The sequence below is a fragment of the Myxine glutinosa genome, chromosome 1 (genome assembly GCF_964187855.1).
Source record: "Myxine glutinosa chromosome 1, kmMyxGlut1.1, whole genome shotgun sequence".
Lineage (NCBI taxonomy): Eukaryota > Metazoa > Chordata > Myxini > Myxiniformes > Myxinidae > Myxine > Myxine glutinosa.
This window is the reverse complement of record NC_136261.1, coordinates 224,940,245-224,961,341: the sequence shown is the minus strand read 5'-3', so window position 1 is coordinate 224,961,341 and position 21,097 is coordinate 224,940,245. Positions and strand designations below refer to the sequence as shown.

At 49.4% G+C, this 21,097-nt stretch overlaps 1 protein-coding gene across 1 annotated transcript in view; it reads left to right on the top strand.

The window, feature by feature from the left end:
- The window catches only part of LOC137418391 (beta-arrestin-1-like), a 71,769-nt gene that overhangs the window by 31,827 nt on the left and 18,845 nt on the right, over nt 1–21,097 (top strand). Inside the window, exons 5-7 of the mRNA XM_078773909.1 lie at nt 18,043–18,102; nt 18,277–18,344; nt 19,481–19,604. Coding sequence (XP_078630035.1) covers nt 18,043–18,102; nt 18,277–18,344; nt 19,481–19,604 — 252 coding nt within the window. The remainder of the gene's footprint in view (nt 1–18,042; nt 18,103–18,276; nt 18,345–19,480; nt 19,605–21,097) is intronic.

Genomic DNA, 21,097 nt, shown 5'->3' with positions numbered 1-21,097 from the left:
CCGATCGCTGCATGGCTGCGCTGCATGGCTGCACTGATCGGACTCGTTGACCTCGGACAAAGACCTTTTATAAGGACATGGGTTGAATCCCTGCTTGAGAGAATGCCAACCCACTCCCCGCCATCACGGTCATCTCTCCAACTCACAATCCCAAGACATATGCGGAAAGGACGACCCAAAACCAATTATCTTCTTTTTGATTCGTATATAAACATCATTAAAGGTAAATAATGACCCCGGCCAAAGTTCAAATGACGTGGGTTTAATCTCTACATGAGAGAATTCCACATAGCATACCACACTCTCTCCTCCTGCCTTGACCAACTTGCGCCTATAAAAACCAAAACAGTTTCTTTCACCCATTCTGCTCCCTGGTTTACCCCTGAACTCCGCCTGATGAAAACTCGTGCTCGCCAACTTGAAAGACTCCGCAATAAAACAGGTCTCACAGTTCACTCCCAAGCCTACAAGGACCACCTACAACACGACAAAGATGCCCTCTCCCACGCCCGCTCCGCCTACTACTCTCAAATTATCCACTCTGGCTCCGGAAACCCAAAAGCACTCTTCTCTACAATAAACAAACTCCTCAGCCCCCTGAACACCACCACCCAGTCATTCACAGTAGACAACTGCATCTCCTTCCTTTCATTCTTCCAACGCAAAATTGAAAGCATCTACAACAGCTTGACCACCGCCGCACCCGCTCCCCCTCAAACCACCTGCCCCCCCCTTATCCTGCCATCCCCTGTCTCAATTCTCCCCAGTCTCCCCTACTGACCTCTCTGAACTCCTCATAGGAATGAAAACTGCCACCTGCACTCTTGACCCCATCCCCTCAAGCTTTGTCAAGGCCTCCCTTCCTGCTCTCTCTCCACTTATCATTGCAACAATAAACTCCTCCCTGTCTGCAGGCATCGTCCCACCATCCCTCAAAATTGCTGCTGTTACCCCCATTCTGAAAAAACCTGGACTAAACCCTGACACCCTAAACAACTTCAGACCCATCTCTAACCTACCCTTTCTGTCAAAAGTTTTGGAACGCGCTGTAGCCGCGCAACTCAAACATCACCTCTCTGCCAATAACCTGTATGAAACATTCCAATCCGGATTCCGCTCCAACCACAGTACTGAAACTGCTCTCCTCAAAATCACCAACGACCTTCTCCTCTCCTCTGACGCCGGCAACCTCAACATTTTCAGCCTCCACGACCTCAGCGCCGCCTTTGACACCATCGATCACACCATCCTCCTCACCCGACTTGAAACCACCTTTAACATTACCGGCACTGCCCTCTCTTGGATTAAACATACCTCTCTGACAGACGCCAGTTCATCTCCATCAATAACTGCAAATCCCCCACTGCTCCCCTCCCCCAAGGTGTCCCCCAAGGTTCAGTTCTTGGCCCCCTCCTCTTCATCCTTTACCTGTCCCCCCTCGGTCACTTAATCCGCCGTCATGGTCTCCAATTCCACTGCTTCGCCGATGACATCCAGCTTTTCATCTCCACCAAGTCCGTCTCCACCGACACCCACTCTATCCTGACAAACTGCATCACTGAAATAAAATCCTGGCTTCAAATCAACTTCCTCAAACTTAACTATGATAAATCTGAAATAATCATCATTGGCCCAAAAACGCTCATAAAATCCACCCATAACTTTGCCCTCAACATCGACGGTATCCCAGTATCCACCTTTTTTTTTTTTTTTTTTTTTTTTTTGTATACTGAATCGAGGCTCGTGAAAGAGCTGACATTTACTTCACAAACAAATCAACCAGACAAACAAAATATATAAAAAGAGAGAGCGGAGGACAAGAGAAGGGGAAGCACACAAACACTTGAGGGCACACAACATTTAAGAGCAGGGAGATGTATGGGAGGGAGAGGGCTTGGGGGGAGGGGGGTGGCAGAAGTATCAAACACAAGGACACCAAGGACTTCCAGGACAGAAGTTGGTATTTCAAAAAAGTGGAATTGGGGTGAAATTAGCGGGGATAGAAAAGATCAATGTTTTGGATGGGGGAAGATAAGAGATGGTGGTGAACAGCTGTTTTAAAGACCTGGAGGGTGGAGTGGGATTGAAGAGAGTGAGGGAGTTTGTTCCAGAGGTGGGAGAAAAGAGGAATGAAGGAGTGAAGGTGAGCAGAGAGTCTTGATTTTGGCAGTTTAACCATAAGAAGGTTGCAGGCAGATCTTGTGCGACCTGTAGATCTTGTGCGACCTCCCCTCACATCCGGAATCTTGGCATCATCTTTGACCAAACCCTCTCCTTCGACAAATACACTAAACAGATCACAAAGACAGCCTTCTTTCACCTGAAAAACATCGCCCGTCTCCGTCCATCCCTCTCCTCCATGGCTGCAGAAACCCTCATCCACGCCTTCATCACCTCCCGTCTGGACTACTGCAATATCCTCCTCTATGGTTCACCCTCAACAATCACCAATAAACTCCAATACATTCAGAACTCCGCTGCCCGTCTACTCACCCATTCCCGGACCCGTGACCACATCACCCCCGTCCTTTACAAGCTTCACTGGTTCCCCATCTCCCAGAGAATCCAGTACAAAATCCTCCTCTTGACCTACAAAGCCCTCCATAACCTGGCCCCATCCTACCTGGCTGACCTCCTCTCCAGACACACTCCCACCCGCAACCCCCGCTCTGCTGGTACCAACCTCCTGACCCCCCCCCCCCCCATCCGGACCAAATTCAGATCCTGGGGGGACAGGGTCTTCTCCATCGCTGCTCCCACCATCTGGAACTCACTACCTCACACCATCAGAGACTCCTCCTCACTCACCACATTCAAAACATCACTCAAGACCCACCTGTTCAACACTGCATTCAACATTTAACCCACAGCATCTAACCCCTGACTATCTCCTCTCCTTCTCCCTCCTTTGTGCTTTGAATATTTCCCTATTGATTCTTCTTTTTTTGCAATTGTTTTTATGTTTTGCTATGCATTATGTTTTGCACTCTGTCAAAGCGTCTTTGGGCTTCCTGAAAAGCGCTATATAAAATAAATGCATTATTATTATTATTATAGCTATTTGGGTGGTGTATAAGCTAACAGATCGCTGTCTCCATCGATCTTGCCAAGGCCGTTACACCTATCGGCTCAAAATCCTTTTAACTGTTGACTTGGAAGTTTTTACAATGAAGGAAACATTAACAATGTTGTTAAAAGTTTATTTTGTGATTAATTTGTGATTGAAGATATGCTGTTTGGAATGAAAAAAAGAGATATCGAGTTCAAGTGAATGACGACATGCCGTGATGGTTTCTACTTTCTAAACGTGAACTTCGCGGATCGCTATATGCAGATTCGCCACGGACCCATGGATCGATGTTTCTATACATGAACGTACCCGTTTGTTTGCGAACTGGTACGTTTTTTGTGGAAGTCCTTCACGAACTTGCTGTCCATGTCTGACGTGCGACTGAAGGTGCTACAGGAATGTGGAATTGATTGGTTTCATGCTTTAGCATTTGCTGTATCTGCATTGCCTGTTTGCTTCTGGCCTCCCACCTGTGCTATGCACGGGTATCTCACTAGTTGTACATAATTTATAGATGTACCTGCATTCGAATGTATATATATTAAAGTAGCGGCAGTTTTGTGTCCGTCCGTCACACTATGCCATTACGTCTATGATTTCATTACGGCATACTACGGCTGACTCCACTGACCGCCATTTTAATATACTAGGGCATGCCCGTACGTGGGTGCCCGTTCCTTGCCAAAAAAAAAAAAAAACGCTACCCGTACGCGCTACCCCGCCCGTACGCCCGTACGCCCGTAAACAAAAAAAACAACGCTCTTCGCTTCCGCCCTTCGCTCTGGGAGAAATAATGCGCATAAGAAATCGAGAAATTATTATTTTCTCCGGAAGAAATCGAATTACGAACCGTAATGGCGCACGCGCTCGGCTCGGCTCGCAACAACGCGTTCTGTGATTGGCTGCCGGAAGTGAAGTCTTCACTGTCCAGAAGGTCGCAAATCGCAGTTACGATGAATCGCAAATTAGTTACCTTCGCAAAAGCGGAAGGTTATGTTTTGATCGCTGTGTATTTATTTGTATGTCTGTGTGTGTGTGTGTGTGTGTGTATGTTATTCGCATAACTCAAAAAGTATTCAACCGATTCGCATGAAATTTGGTGGGATGATAGGTTATTATCCGGGAACCATTTGATTAGATTTTGGAATCGATCGGGTCAAAGGTCAAGGTCAAGGTCATGAAAAGGTCAAAATCGTCTTTTTACCATAGCGCGGTCAATTTGTGTCCAATTTGTATGAAACTAATGCCAAAATGTTCAGAATTCAATGCCCAATCTTGTGATATGCGACATGACACTCTGACGTCATAACCCTTGTTAGCGGATGTTAGCGGACACCACCACATGGATGTGATTACAATATCAAACTTTTGGCGGGATAGAATGGTTTAATTTGAAACAAATCTTCCCGCATGACAACGTAGGTGTGGCTTTGCTACACAGATCTTGTAGTCTTTTATTTTGGCAACAAAAGTAGCTGCGGCGAAGGTATGCGCTCTACCGAGTGCCCGTTCTAGTTTTAATTAGTTTTAAAACATAGTTTAACGCCAACATAGTTTGCCAACGTGAAATAAATGAATACGCTCTCAAATGTGCCGTCCGAGGCAGAGTCTGTTCGCCACGTTCGGCACACGTGATAGCTCGCTGCTCTCTGATTGGTTGAATCGTTTTTTGGACATAGCTCGGTAACTACTTGTCCGATTAATTTCAAACCTTGAAAAGGCACATCCTCGGGTCCCCAGCAATATACCTGGCAAGTTGCAAGTATATCGGACCCGTGGTTGTCGAGAAACAGCGGTCACAGACAAACAAACACACACACAGACATACACACACACACACACACACAGAGATTACTGGAATTATAGATAGATATGCCGTACAGGCCGAACACGTTGTCGAAGCAGTCAAACCTGTCATATATCACAATCGCCATGCTCTTCCTTTACTTTTTTCATTGAGTGTGAAACACAAACAAAGCGATTGTTAAAATCATATCGAAAGCATATGCTGAAGAGCAGGGCTCTTGCTTGAGACGGACGAAGTGACGGGCAAGACAGAAACTCGTCCGAGAAGATGTTTATTGTAAAAACCAACTCGGGAACTCTGAAAAGCCCGTTTATCGGGCTGCATATATATCCAAACCAGAAAGCATAACCGAAACCGAAACCACGCCTCTCAGGCGAGGCGTGTTTCGGTGGTCACGTGACCGACAGGTGCAAAGGATTATAACCGCACGCGCGGCACGCTTTGGTGGTCACGTGACCAGCCACCCCGGCGCCGAGGTTGTCCGCCGGTGACGTCACCGGCTGGAGCAAGGAGATTCTGCTGCTGGTCTCGCTTGGGGGACCCATGGGTCGCTACACACGCCCCCCCAGAATGGACTTGATCCAGGAAGGTCAACCTGAGGGGGGTCCGGATGACCCGACCGAAATGACCCCTGGCCAGTCGCGGGGGGGGGGGGGGGAGGGTCCGGTGTGGTGGCGGGTGGTCGGATGGGGGGTGCAGTGGATGGGGGGGCGGCCGAGGGGCCGGGAAAGGCCTCCGGGGAGGCTGCCGAGGTTCCTCGCGGGCCTCCCGAGGTTGCAGTTCGTGGGTGCAGTGCCGAGAAGGATCGAGCGGTGTACGCGAAAAGCGGGTGAGCCAACCGAGGGGCTGGTCAAGGCCTCGGGGGAGGCTGCCGAGGTTCCTCGCGGGCCTCCCGAGGATGCAGGGTCGGACAGTGGACGGGGGGGCGGCCGAGGGGCCGGGCAAGTCCTCGGGGGAGGCTGCCGAGGTTCCTCGCGGGCCTCCCGAGGTTGCAGTTCGTGGGTGCAGTGCCGAGAAGGATCGAGCGGTGCACGCGAAAAGCGGGTGAGCCAACCGAGGGGCTGGTCAAGGCCTCGGGGGAGGCTGCCGAGGTTCCTCGCGGGCCTCCCGAGGATGCAGGGTCGGAGAGGTAGTTGCGGTTGTAGTTGTAGGTGCGCGAGGGTGACGAAGCGGCCGTGCCGCGAACGTCAGCGCGCGCGCGAAGGTGACGAAGCAGCCGTGCCTTCGGAGGGTCTTGGAATAGGTTCGCCCCTCCGGTCGTAGAGGAGGAGCCGAGCGCGGTGCGCGAACCTCATAGTCACGGCCGTCGTCGTTACCGAAACTCCGGCATGTCGAAACCGCGGTCGAAACTGCGCCCGAAGCCGTGCGGGAGAAGCCGGCGTCACCAGCCTAGGTGGCTTCCCTGGCTAGGGCGTGCTTGCCGTGTCCGTTCGCAGCCCCCGCATCCGTGCGGGGGCAGTCTGGGTCACCAGTGAAGAGCAGGGCTCTTGCTTGAGACGGACGAAGTGACGGGCAAGACACAAACTCGTCCGAGAAGATGTTTATTGTAAAAACCAACTCGGGAACTCTGAAAAGCCCGTTTATCGGGCTGCATATATATCCAAACCAGAAAGCATAACCGAAACCGAAAGCCACGCCTAGCCTCTCAGGCGAGGCGTGTTTCGGTGGTCACGTGACCGACAGGTGCAAAGGATTATAACCGCAAGCGCGGCACACTTTGGTGGTCACGTGACCAGCCACCCCGGCGCCGAGGTTGTCCGCCGGTGACGTCAGCGGTTGGAGCAAGGAGATTCTGCTGCTAGTCTCGCTTGGGGGACCCATGGGTCACTACAATGCGTCATTAGTCTTCCAACGACACAGTACGTACTGTATAGGCCAATAATACTGCACTAACGTTCATTATTAAAGTGGTGTATTATTTCAGAACCCACGATGTTATCTCCCATGGCCAAGAAGGACTTTATCGTTGAAGATAATAAATTATATCACAATGACGTATTAATACAATACTAATTACCTATACACTGCCCAAACAAAGGGAGGGGAACTCTGTTCCATGGGTCCCTGCTAGTTGCACATAATATATGGACGTACTCAGTTGAAAAAAGAGAACGTGTACTACTGCCTACCATTATGTGGCAATTTTGTCATATGTAGCACGATACTTGCAAAATCCAAATAAACAATGGTTACCATGGAAACAGGAATAAAAAAAGTTCATTTGAAAAATTGTTACCTCCGCCACCGAAGGCGGATGAAGGTTATGTTTTCACCCCTGTCTGTTTGTTGGTGAAGAGGATATCTCAAAAAGTTGTGGAAGAATTTGAACGAAACTTGGTGGAGAGGTTGGTTGTGTGACAAGGACGATTCGATTCGATTTTGGTGAAGATCTGAATATGGATTCGGATACGAGAATTACTAAACTTTTAAGTGATTCTTCACCATTGAGAGATCGGGGAAAAGTGATATTTAAAAAAGATGTGGACGAGTTATGATTAAACTTGGTGGACGAGTTGGTTAGGTGACAAGAACAAGTCGATTAGATTTTGGTTCAGGTCCGAATCCAGATCCGGCCTACAGGTGGGTCACAAAATGTGAACTGCTCAGCCTGGTGGAGGTGGAGGTGTGCTCTCTACAGAATGCCGTTCTAGTTTCTCCATAATTCGTAATTCATCAAACTCTGACATTATTGGTGGGGGGTGAATACTTTTGCAGGCCACTGTATCATATGTCAATCTATGAAGCACATGGCAGTTCCATTGCCAAATAGACCATCGGTCGACTGGTTTCAATTTCCTCTCTCGGACGTATTTCCGAACATCCATGAATATCGAGCTCACACCAATGAGTGCAGTGCAACAAGGCTTTATCCAATTCATTATCAACCTGCTCTATAGGTATTGGGCATGCATAAAAATGAAAGATTCATGAAAGATTAATTTACAGAATATTACCTACAATGTATAACGGACAGCTGTTGACCCTTGAACAAACCCTCCAAATTGACAAGCAGGACTTCACTTCACTTTCTCTGATAAGAATTACCTCTGATAAGAGGCAAAGATGGCCGTCAAGGATTACATACCTTTCAGCTATTTTATTACTTGCAAAATCGAAGATTTTTCAAGTATATTGGTCGGTTGTGTTTGTGACTCTGTCTGTTTGTTTGTTTGTTTGTCACCGGCCTACAGGTCACAATTTTCAACCGATCTTCACCAAACTTCCCCAAATGGTAGAGTTGGTCAAAAGCCAGAAGCCTATTGTTTTTGGGGTCAATAGGTCAAAAGGTCAACATAGGCCAAAGGTCACCAAATTTGCTAAATTTCTAAAATCCCCAATTTTCATCCGATTGACTTGAAATTTGAAGACCACTTGCATATCTGGTCACTGAATTCAACCACCAAGTATTTTTGAGGTCAACATAGGCCAAATGGTCAACATAGGCCAAATTTCTAAAATCCTCAATTTTTATCCAATTGACTTGAAATTTGAAGAGGACTTGCATATCTGGTTACTGAATTCAACCACCAAGTATTCTTGAGGTCAACATAGGCCAAATGGTCAACATAGGCCAAATTTCTAAAATCCTCAATTTTTATCCAATTGACTTGAAATTTGAAGACCACTTGCATATCTGGTCACTGAATTCAACCACCAAATATTTTTGAGGTCAACATAGGCCAAATGGTCAACATAGGCCAAATTTCTAAAATCCTCAATTTTTATCCAATTGACTTGAAATTTGAAGACCACTTGCATATCTGGTCACTGAATTCAACCACCAAGTATTCTTGAAGTCAACTTAGGCCAAAAGGTCACCATAGGCCAAATTTCTAAAATCCTCTATTTTCATCGAATTGACTTGAAAATTGAACAGCATTTGCACATTGAGTCACTAAATAGGGAAACTAACTATTTTTGAGGTCAAAAGGTCAACGGTCAACTCAAGGTCAACCTTCCAAAATCATCATTTTTCATCTGAAAAATCGTCACTTTTCATCCTGTTGACCCGAGCTTTGATCAAGATTGTAAATTCTAATCTTCATGAAATGGACAATTTGCTGTATCAATGGTAAACTTTTGGGGGAGGGTGTATTTTGCAAGTATCGTGCTACGCATGACGTCTTCTTGTTTATTTATTGACACTGATTCATGAAATGTTTTAATGGTTTTGGAAGTTGAACTCACATCAATCGCTGGAAGTTAAGATTGCCTATTCACCAAGCACAGGGCAATGTGAAGACAAGAAAGGGCTTGTTTAAAAATGTAATGTCCATCTGCAGTGGATAATTATATCCAATAACAAATGAAATAGCTGTGAGGAGCAGCTGTCGACAATGAAGTGTTGCTGTGGGGATAAAGGAGCCCTTGAAGTCATTACACAAAGGGTTTGAGAATATAATCACCAGGAAGATATTGCCGGTTGAAAGAGGGCGCATGAAATTACACTGGGAAAACCTCGCAAGGATTGTTGGCAAAATAACTGCCAAGTGTAGGTGACACGTGTAGGTGACACAGACAAAGATATTGTCTGCCAACTGTAGATACTGCCAAGTGTAGGTGACAAGTGTAGGTGACACAGACAAAGATATTGTCTGCCAACTGTAGATACTGCCAAGTGTAGGTGACAAGTGTAGGTGACACAGACAAAGATATTGTCTGCCAACTGTAGATACTGCCAAGTGTAGGTGACAAGTGTAGGTGACACAGACAAATATATTGTCTGCCAAGTGTAGATACTGCCAAGTGTAGGTGACAAGTGTAGGTGACACAGACAAAGAATAACTGCCAAGTGTAGGTGACACAGACAAAGATATTGTCTGCCAAGTGTAGATACTGCCAAGTGTAGGTGACACAGACAAAGAATAACTGCCAAGTGTAGGTGACACAGACAAAGATATTGTCTGCCAAGTGTAGGTGACAAGTGTAGGTGACACAGACAAAGAATAACTGCCAAGTGTAGGTGACACAGACAAAGATATTGTCTGCCAAGTGTAGATACTGCCAAGTGTAGGTGACAGACAAAGAATAACTGCCAAGTGTAGGTGACACAGACAAAGATATTGGTTGGATATTATCTGGGATTTTCAACATACTAGGGCATGCCCGTACTATATATAAGCTAGGACGTGCCCGTACGTGGGTGCCCGTTCCTTGCCAAAAAAAAAAAAAAAAAAAAATTGTGTAGGGGTGTGTGTGTGTAAACATCCTAGGGCGTGCCCGTACGTGGGTGCAAAAAAACATGCGTGCAAACAACAACAACAAAAAAAAACTTTGAAACCACGTGGCAGTAACGACCACAGAACCCCCCCCCCCTCTATTTACATGAATGGTTTGGTCCATTCGCAACGACCACAGAACCCCCCCCTCTATTTACATGCAATGGTTTGGTCCAAAGCGAACGGTTTGGTCCATTCGATGTGATTCGATGATTCGATGTGAATGGTTTGGTCCATTCGCAACGACCACAGAACCCCCCCCCCCCTCTATTTACATGAATGGTTTGGTCCATTCGCAAAGCCAAAGCGAACGACCACAGAACCCCCCCCCTCTATTTACATGAATGGTTTGGTCCATTCGCAAAGCCAAAGCGAACGACCACAGAACCCCCCCCCCCCTCTATTTACATGAATGGTTTGGTCCATTCGCAACGGCAAAGCGAACGGCGAACGGCTAAATCGCCATAGCTCGGTAGTCGGTAAGTACTTGTCCGATTAATTTCAAACCTTGAAAAGGCACATCCTCGGGTCCCCAGCAATATACCTGGCAAGTTTCAAGTATATCGGACCGGTAGTTGTCGAGAAACAGCGGTCACAGACAAACGTACAGACGTACAGACGTACAAACGTACAAACGTACAGAGATTACTGGAATTATAGATAGACTAGGGCATGCCCGTACTATATATAAGCTAGGACGTGCCCGTACGTGGGTGCCCGTTCCTTGCCAAAAAAAAAAAAAAAAAAAAAATTTGTGTAGGGGTGTGTGTGTGTAAACATCCTAGGGCGTGCCCGTACGTGGGTGCAAAAAAACATGCGTGCAAACAACCACAACAAAAAAAAACTTTGAAACCACGTGGCAGTAACGACCACAGAACCCCCCCCCCCCCTCTATTTACATGAATGGTTTGGTCCATTCGCAACGACCACAGAACCCCCCCCTCTATTTACATGCAATGGTTTGGTCCATTCGCAACGCCAAAGCGAACGGCGAACGGCTAAATCGCCATAGCTCGGTAAGTACTTGTCCGATTAATTTCAAACCTTGAAAAGGCACATCCTCGGGTCCCCAGCAATATACCTGGCAAGTTTCAAGTATATCGGACCCGTGGTTGTCGAGAAACAGCGGTCACAGACAAACAAACAAACGTACAAACGTACAGACGTACAGAGATTACTGGAATTATAGATAGATTATGATGTGCTTGTTGGTGCATGTGTGTATTTTTAGTTGTTATTGACGTAAGGAAGGTACACTGGCAGGATGGCAAAGAGGTAGCACAACGACTTCGAACCTGTTTAGCCTGCGTTCAAATCTCCACCCAGCTATATACAGTCATCTTGGTGATTCACAAGCAGGGTGATTCATCAATGTGTGCGCCATCTCTCAGATGCACATTAGAACTGGACGTCCTGTCTGCCGACATTAGGTGGTGGACGCTAAAGATCCCCATGGTGTTCTTCACAAATCGCCGAGTCACTGGCCAAATTCCAAATTCCTCCCTGACTTCCTGAGTCGGAGTGGCCCCGACCAGGATTGTGGCCTCGAAATTGCGTCGGCAGCACCAACGCTGATGATGATTATCTTCTACTATATAAGATAGATGTTTGGTCTATGTGTCTGTGTGTCTGTCTGTCGGTGTGTCGCCATTTTTCTCAGAGATGGCTGAACGGATCTTCGTCAAACTTTCAGAGGTTCATCAGTGAGTGCCTGGGAGTGTTTTAGGCCAAAAAAAAAAAAATACAAATTTTTTTTTTTTTTTTAATCGCTCCATAATGCCTAAGCCTTTTTTAAATTAACGACAGTTATATACAAGTACACATTCGCATAAATAAATACAAAACAATCACATTTGAATACAAATAAATCAAACAATTCCGGAAGTGTACGAAGTTGGTAGTATAGCCTCTTCTTCTTCCTGCCCGGCATCACACTTAACGCAGAAACGGGATGAACGCCACATTCACCAGCACATATTTAACGAAAAGGTGATGAACCCCCTTCCTCTCCTGCCTCCCCTTCCCCCTCCCTCCCCCCCTCACCCCGCCTCCTCCTCCCCCTTCCCCCCACCCCCCTCCCCGCCTCCTCCTCCCCCTTCCTCCCACCCCCTCCCCGCCTCCTCCTCCCGCTTCCCCCCACCCCCTCCCCGCCTCCTCCCCGCCTCCCCCCCCCCTTTTCAAGGCAACGCCGGGTACTCCTGCTAGTCTACTATATAAGAGAGATATCTGTCTGTTTGTCTGTCTGTGTGTCGCCATTTTTCTCAGAGATGGCTGAACGGATCTTCGTCAAACTTTCAGAAGTTCATCAGTGAGTGACTGCGAGTGTTTTAGGCCAAAAAAAATTATGAAAAAAAAAAGATCGTTTTTTTGGAGTCAAAAAAATAAATAAAATGCTCGGTAGTGCCGAAGCCTTTTTAAATTAATGACAGTTATATACAAGTACACATTCGCATAAATAAATACAAAACAATCACATTTGAATACAAATAAATCAAACCATTCCGGAAGTGCACGAAGTTGGTAGTACGCTTCTTCTTCTTCCTGATCGGCTTCACAGTTAACTCAGAAACGTGGTGAACACCACATTCACCCACCAGCATATATATGAACCCCCTTCCTCTCCCGGCTTCCCCTCCTCCCCTCCCCTTCCCTTCTCCCCCGTCTTCCCCCTCCCCTCCCATTCCCCCCTCCGTCCTCCTTTCCCCTCGGCCTAGTGTCAGGTGTGCTTATATCTTTACTTATTAGACATCCTATGGACGCAAATGAACACTCGTTTTACTTTGTACATCACATGCAGAGAATTTCATCTCCCTGTGCCTTCTATTTATTGATATTTTTAAAAAACGATTCTGTACACCGCCATTAGCCTCAATGTCACCGTTTACAATTCCAATAGAAGAGATATAGTTACTCTTTTATGGAAAATGTTTTTCAAGTTTGTTTTATCCTCAAAAATAGACTGTAGTGAACACACATTCGTGTTAAAAGATTTGACTTTAAAACCTTCCCTTATGAAGCGGGACAGACATCTGTGCAAACACATAAACTGACATTGTGTTTAATATGGTACATATAATTACAATGTAGCGGCTACCGCTGGGTTTTCACAATCGCCTTGCACCTATCAAGGACGCGGAGCGATCACCATGCCGGGCTCGTCCAGGACGCCCGGGCAGGCTCGCCCTCAACTTGCCAGGACGCTCGGCCACGCCCCCTCTCGCCTTTCCTGGGCAAACGCTCCGGGATAATGTGTGTATATATATTGCTGCCCGATAAACGGGCTTTTCAGAGTACCTGAGTGTTTTGTTTGAATAAAGCAACTCGGACGAATTCCAGCTTTTTGTCGCGTCCATTCTTCCGATCGACGTGGGAGCCCGAGCTCCTTCATTGGTGACCTACCGACATGGACACGGCAGTGGCCCTTAAACTGCCTACCTTCTGGGAGGCTCACGCGGCGGTTTGGTTCGCACAGGCGGACTCCCTGTTCGCCCTGCGAGGCATCACGGCCGACGACACCCGCTTCCACCATGTGGTAGCAGCGCTCGGTTCAGCCACTGCGGCCCGCGCCCTGAGCCTCCTCGAGAGCCCGCCAGCCGCTGACAAATACGGCGCGATTAAAAAGCTCCTCCTCGACGCTTTCGCCCTCCCATCGGCGGAACGCGCACGGAGCCTGCTCGACCTGCCCGAGCTCGGCGACACGCGCCCTTCCGAGCGAATGGACTACATGCTTTCGCTGCTCGGCGAGCACTCTCCGGCATTCCTGTTCCAGGAGCTGTTCCTCCATCAGCTGCCTAGCCCGGTACGCCTCGCCCTGGCAAGCACGACGATCACGGATCCCCGTGCCCTTGCCAGGGAAGCCGACAAGATCTCCGCCGCAGGCCAGCGCATCGCAGCAGCGACCTGGGGCCCACCGCCGTCCGACGCAACACCCATGGCGCCCAAGCACCCGGCACGGTCGACAACCGAACTGCCGACGCAATTGGCGGCCGCTACACCGAGCCGACCACCTCCAGCACGACGACCGGGGCCTCCACCTGACCAAGCGTGGTGTTACTATCATGCCAGGTTCGGACAGAAGGCCCAGACATGCTGACCCCCGTGCACCTTCGGCAGGCCGGGAAACGGCCGGGCCGGCGTTCATTACCAGCCATGAGCGCCGGCCACACGGGCAACTTACTGTTCATCACGGATAAAGCGTCCGGACGGCGCTTCCTGTGCGACACTGGCGCCCAACTGAGCGTCATACCCGCCTCTGACCAGGACAGGCAGTCCGCGGTTTGCGGCCCCTCCTTGGTTGCGGCCAACGGATCGGCCATCCGCACCTTCGGCCCGCGCAACATCACCCTCTGCTTCGGCGGCCAACGCTTTGCTTGGACGTTTGTAACCGCAAACGTGCCCATGGCTCTGCTAGGCGCCGACTTCCTCTGCACACACGGACTGCTGGTGGACGTCCAACGGCGTCGTTTAATCAACGCCGAAACCTTCAGCTCCCTGGTATGCACATTGAGCAGCTCCACGCCGACCGAGCTGGCATGCGCCCTCCCGGCGGCGAACGAGTTTGCTCGCCTGCTCACGGAGTTCCCGGCCCTCACGCGGCCGACGTTTTCAGCCGTCGCAGTACGGCATGGGATCGAGCACCACATACCAACCACGGGCCCGCCGGTCTATGCCAGAGCCCGCCGCCTCGACCCAGCCAAGCTCGCCGTGGCCAAAGCCGAGTTTGACGCTTTAGAACACCTCGGCATCGTGCGGTGCTCCGATAGCGCGTGGGCTTCGCCACTACACATCGTCCCAAAGCCAGGGGGCGGCTGGCACCCATGTGGCGACTACCGCCGCCTTAACGACGCTACCACCCCCGACAGGTATCCGATCCCGCACATCCAAGACTTCTCCGCCCGTCTGGCGGGACGGGTCATTTTTTCGAAAATTGATCTCATACGGGGATATCACCAGGTACCTGTCAGGGCGGCCGACGTCCCTAAAACGGCAGTCATCACGCCGTTCGGCTTATTCGAATTCTTACGGATGCCGTTTGGTCTCAAGAACGCGGCTCAGGCGTTCCAGCGCTTGATGGACGGCGTGCTGCGTGACCTGCCGTTCCTTTTCGTTTACCTGGACGACATCCTCGTCGCCAGCACGTCCCGGGCCGAGCACCTCCTCCACCTCCGAACACTGTTCGGGCACCTCAGCGAGCACGGCCTCATCGTCAACCCGGCCAAATGCCACTTCGGCACGATGGCCGTTGATTTTTTGGGCCACCACATCACCAAGAACGGGGCCGTGCCGCTGCCAACCAAGGTCGAGGCCATCACCACGTTCCCGCGTTCCCGCACCATAAAGGCCCTGCAGGAATTCCTGGGAATGGTGAATTTTTATCACCGATTCGTGCCCCGCGCTGCTCAACTCATGCGGCCCCTCTATGAAGCCCTCTGGGGCAAGCCGGCCAAGCATGACATCGCCTGGTCCGCAGCAATGGACGCGGCCTTCCAAAGCTCAAAGTGGGCCCTCGCCGACGCAACACTGCTCGCTCACCTGGTGCTCAACGCTCCCATCGCCATCACCACGGATGCCTCCGACTACGCGGTGGGCGCCGTACATGAGCAATGGGTGAACGGGGTTTGGCAGCCACTCGCTTTTTTCAGCCGGCAGCTCCGGCCGAACGAGCTCAAATACAGCACGTTTGACTGTGAGCTCCTCGGTCTACACCTGGCCGTCCGCCATTTCCGCCACCTCCTGGAGGGCCGACCTTTCACGGCGTTCGTCGACCACAAGCCGTTGGTTTACGCAATGGCCAAGGTCACGGAGCCGTGGTCGGCCCGCCAACAGCGCCACCTCTCCGCCGTGTCGGAGTTTACCACGGACATCCGGCACATCGCCGGCAAAAACAACGCCGTGGCCGACTGTCTTTCCCGGGCCAGCGCGAACGCGGTCCACCTGGGCGTGGACTTCGCGCTTATGGCGGCGGACCAAACCACCGACACCACGGTGCAAGCCCTCCGGGCGGCGGACACGGGCCTCCGCCTGGCCGACATCCCCTTCGCGGACACTGTCCTGCTCTGCGACGTCTCCCAAGGCCAGCCTCGCCCCATCGTGCCCGTCACCTGGCAACGCCGCATCTTCACCTCCCTCCACGGCCTTTCCCACCCGGGCCGGAAAGCTTCCCAGAAGCTGGTGTCGGCGCGATTCGTCTGGCACGGCCTTCGTCGGGACGTCCGCGATTGGACCAGCACCTGCACAGCCTGCCAACGGGCCAAGGTCCACCGACACACCCAGGCCCCGCTGGCACCTTTCACCGTGCCCGAACGACGTTTCGACCACGTCAACGTGGATCTGGTGGGCCCCCTCCCCCCGTCACGGGGGTTCACACACCTGCTCACCATGGTGGACAGGACCACCAGGTGGCCGGAGGCCGTTCCCCTCGTCTCCACCACCACCGCCGACGTGGCGCAGGCTTTCATCGCCACCTGGGTCGCCCGCTTTGGCGCACCGGCGGACATCTCGTCAGACCGCGGACCACAGTTCACCTCCGAGCTGTGGGGCACGGTCGCCCGCAACCTGGGGGTCAAGCTCCACCGTACTACGGCCTACCACCCCCAAGCAAACGGGTTGTGCGAGCGATTCCACCGCTCCATGAAGGCCGCGCTCATGGCCGGCCTTCAAGACGGCGGTTGGGCCGACCGGCTGCCGTGGGTCCTTTTGGGCCTCTGCACGGCCCCCAAGGAGGACCTCCAGGCATCCACCGCTGAGCTTGTCTACGGCCAGGCGCTACGCGTCCCGGGCGAATTCGTGCCCGACGCTACCAGTCCCTGGTCCGCAGCTCACCAGCGCTCGGACCTCCAGGAGGCCGCCCGACGGTTTGCCCCCGTGCGAACATCCCACCACGGTGACCCCCAGTCCTACGTCCCCCCAGCACTTCGCACAGCGGAGTATGTTTTTGTGCGTCACGACGCACATCGGGGGCCACTCCGGCCGCCGTACGACGGGCCCTTCCGGGTCCTGCGACGGGACGACAAGTCGTTCGTCATCGACATCGGCGGCAGGTCGGACCGGATTGCGGTGGACCGCCTCAAGCCGGCGCACGTGGACGTCGACCAGCCACCACGGGTGGCCCTTCCGCCGCGGCGAGGCCGCCCCCCGTCCACGGTGCCCCCCACTCGACCGCCCACCACCACACCGGACCCCCCCCCCCCCCACGACCCGCCAGGGGTCGCTTTGGCCGGGTCATCAGGACCCCCCTCAAATTGACCCTGCCGGTGCAAGTCGATTCTGGGGGGACGTGTGTAGCGGCTACCGCTGGGTTTTCACAATCGCCTTGCACCTATCAAGGACGCGGAGCGATCACCGTGCCGGGCTCGTCCAGGACGCCCGGGCAGGCTCGCCCTCAACTTGCCAGGCCGCAGCCAGGACGTTCGGCCACGCCCCCTCTCGCCTTTCCTGGGCAAACGCTCCGGGATAATGTGTGTATATATATTGCTGCCCGATAAACGGGCTTTTGAGAGTACCTGAGTGTTTTGTTTGAATAAAGCAACTCGGACGAATTCAAGCTTTTTGTCGCGTCCATTCTTCCGATCGACGTGGGAGCCCGAGCTCCTTCAACAAGACCATTGTGCCTGGAAAATCACGTTTTTATGGCTCTGTGAAATTTCGTTCCTTTCCTCCACCAAACAGTATTAAAATGTCATCGTTTTAAATAATTCGACAGAATAAGTTTTCCTAAAACTCATTCCGTCTGAATGTTGTCCAACTTGGTGAATGTCATGGAGCATACATTATTTTCCACTTGATCTTTAAATCTGCAATAAAATACATTTCTGCTACTTTCCCTCTCAACAACTCTCTTACTTTTGAAACTGTCTCCCAAGCCAATTTTGGTATCATCTAAATATTTGATGAAACCATTAACTTGTGTCATCTTTCGCCCATGCCGTTCACTTCTTACTACCCAGATGCCACCAAACCTGACATGCTCCGTGATGCTCCAGCCTGGACCTAACGACAAGGACAAGGTGAGCCACAAATAAGCTATAAATGATTTGAATCTCACGATGCCAGTACAATTGAGAGCAGTTGATTGTGAAAACATTGATCACCATGATGATAATAATGAATAATAAATCATTGTTATTAATACGAGATGCTGTTATAATGGTCTTGTACATGATGCAATTGCCATCTCCCAGATGTGCTGCGTGGATTTTGAGGTGACAGCTTTCTGTGCAAAAAGTTTGCAAGATGAGATGCGTAAAAAGTAAGAGGATCAAGCATTCCCCATGGAAAATTTCCTGCACTATTATAATGCCCTGAACTTACATTGAACTGCAGTCTCGAATCCTGAACTCATTGACCTCTTTTGCCTACTGTTCTTGATATTATTAGAGTTGTTATGTGTCCTCAAATCTTTGGAATTAATTGATAGATTCCCATTGGAATGAACAATTTGCCTAATTATGACCTTTCTCAATCCACACTGTCTGTGGATGTCATATTTGTAGACTTGCGCTGATTGCTTGGTTGTGCGCATGACGTTAATTTTGTGCCCATAACCTGAAGCAAGTCTGAAAACTTTGGTGGACATTGGCCCAGCCGTTTTCGATTCTATAAACATCAAACGTGCATGTGCGCGTGCGCATGATGCACACGCTTGCGCACTTACGCATACACACACACACACACACACACACACACACACACTGCCTTCTTAGTGCACCACCCACAGGGGACTATAGGTTTGCTCTCTGTCTATCCATGCATGTATGCATGCGTGTGTCCACAACCATATCTAGAAGATGTATGGACCGATTTTGTTCATACTTGGCACAAAGACCATACATGACGGCACACATATGCACATCATTTTGTTTTGCGATGAGATCAAAGATGGCCGACTGGCTGCCATTTTAGTTGTAAAAAACCCAATATTTAACACATCCTGAACCATTTCTCGTACATGCATTTACCAATGTTGTTCAAGCTTGGCACACAGATAATACATGATGGCGTACATATGCACGTCATTTCCTTTTTCAAGATCAGATCCTAAATGGCCGACTGGCGGCCATTTTAGTTGTAAAAAACCCAATATTTAACACATCCTCAACCATTTCTCGGACATGCATTTACCGATGTTGTTCAAGCTTGGCACACAGATAATGCATGATGGCGTACATATATATGCACGTCATTTCCTTTTTCAAGATCAGATCCCAAATGGCCGACTGGCGGCCATTTTGTTACTTAAACGTGCCGCCTGCTGGGCAGCTGTGGGTAGGTGGTGATTTCAGTTTTGAAAGTACTGTATATAGTACATTCATGAGCACAAAAAATGAAAATCTTTTATTGATATGATATCCTATCGAATAAACGATTTTTTGTCTAAATTTGCAGGAGCTCGGTGTGTCTGCTGGTGAGGAAGGTGCAGTTTGCACCAATTTCACCTGGTCCTCCGCCTGCTGCTAACTTCGCCATGGCGGATAAAAGTCTTTTGATGAATGTCACTCTTCCTTCACAGGTCTGTCTAAAATGTATGGCTAACCAGTGTGACCAGCTGTCATGAATTATTTTTTTTAAAATAAAGGACACCCAGGCAGGGAGCAAGGGTGCTGCTTTAGGTCCCCTTTTACTGAGATGACTGATAAAGCATGTTATGGTCACACTGTGTGTGTGTGTGTGTGTGTGTGTGTGTGTGTGTGTGTGTGTGTGTGTGTGTGTGTGTGTGTGTGTGTGTGTGTGTGTGCAAGCAAGCTGGATTATGGTAATTGACATTACGAACAAAAAGAGCCAAAATACTGCAAATACGGGACAAATGGCATCTCGGGAAGAGATGAAACGGGACGATCCCATAAAATATGGGACGGTTTGTCACAGTGGGTTAAACTCAATTTGGCAGGTCTGTAATTTGACTAGAGAAGAAAATTTTCTCCATTCCCAACTCTGAAATTTTTAATTCCAGATTGACGAAAATCCAAAACCTTGTCTGGCTCGCCTGTAGATTCTGCTCGTAAATTAGTGCTGCTGTGCCTACTTGTGAATTTCCTTCCATTACAACTGCCATTCTGACTTTTTCCGACATTGTAAACTGTTTTTGTTTTATTCACAAAAACAAAAATTTTCGACAATTGTCAACAAGTAACATACGTGTCTGCTGACTGATGGAGATGTATAATTAGCACAGATGCCACTTCTTTTCTATCCATTGTTTTTTCCATCTTGCATTTGTTGAGCTCATTGTTTTTCTTTTTAAATGAAAAGTCAAACATATGTTGACAAAAACTTGGTACCTCACATTTGACATTAAAAAAATGAATTTTCTTGCCATGCTTTGGTCTGATTGACACATAATTTTGCACCATCGGAGCACCTCCTACTGCAGAATTTTTGGTGATAATTATGACATCATAGGTCACGTGGTACAGGCGCCATCTTGAAAGAACTTTGCACCTCGAAATCTCCGAAACCGCTCCATGGAAAAAATTGAAACATGACTCATTGTAAAGTACTCCCCATAGCATAGGGAATAAGTTATGTTAACTATGATGTCATTGGTGCCTGAATTATGACGACACAATTCGACAAGTACAATGCTTAGTCCAATCAGTTCGAAATTTATGAAGGCGATCTAAGCAACAATTACATTGGAGAATGTAAATTTATGTCATCGGTCACGTGGTCTGGCAGCCATATTGGATCAAAGAAAAAAACCCTTAAAAAACAGAAGAGTTGGCTTGCACCAAGTTGACTGCGCAGGGTAAGTATTGTATGAATACCATCTAGTTAGCTCTGCAATCAAAGGTGGATGGAGGTTGTGTTTTCATCCCTGTTTGTCTGTCTCTCCGTTTGTTTGTGAACAAAATATCTCAAAAGGTTGCGGACAGATTCGGACGAAATTTGGCAGAGATGTAGCGTATGTCACAAGGACGAAATGATTAGATTTTGGTGAAGACCTGGATCCGGATCCGGCTACTAGAATTTTCTAAGTGATTCTTCACCATTGGGAGATTGGGC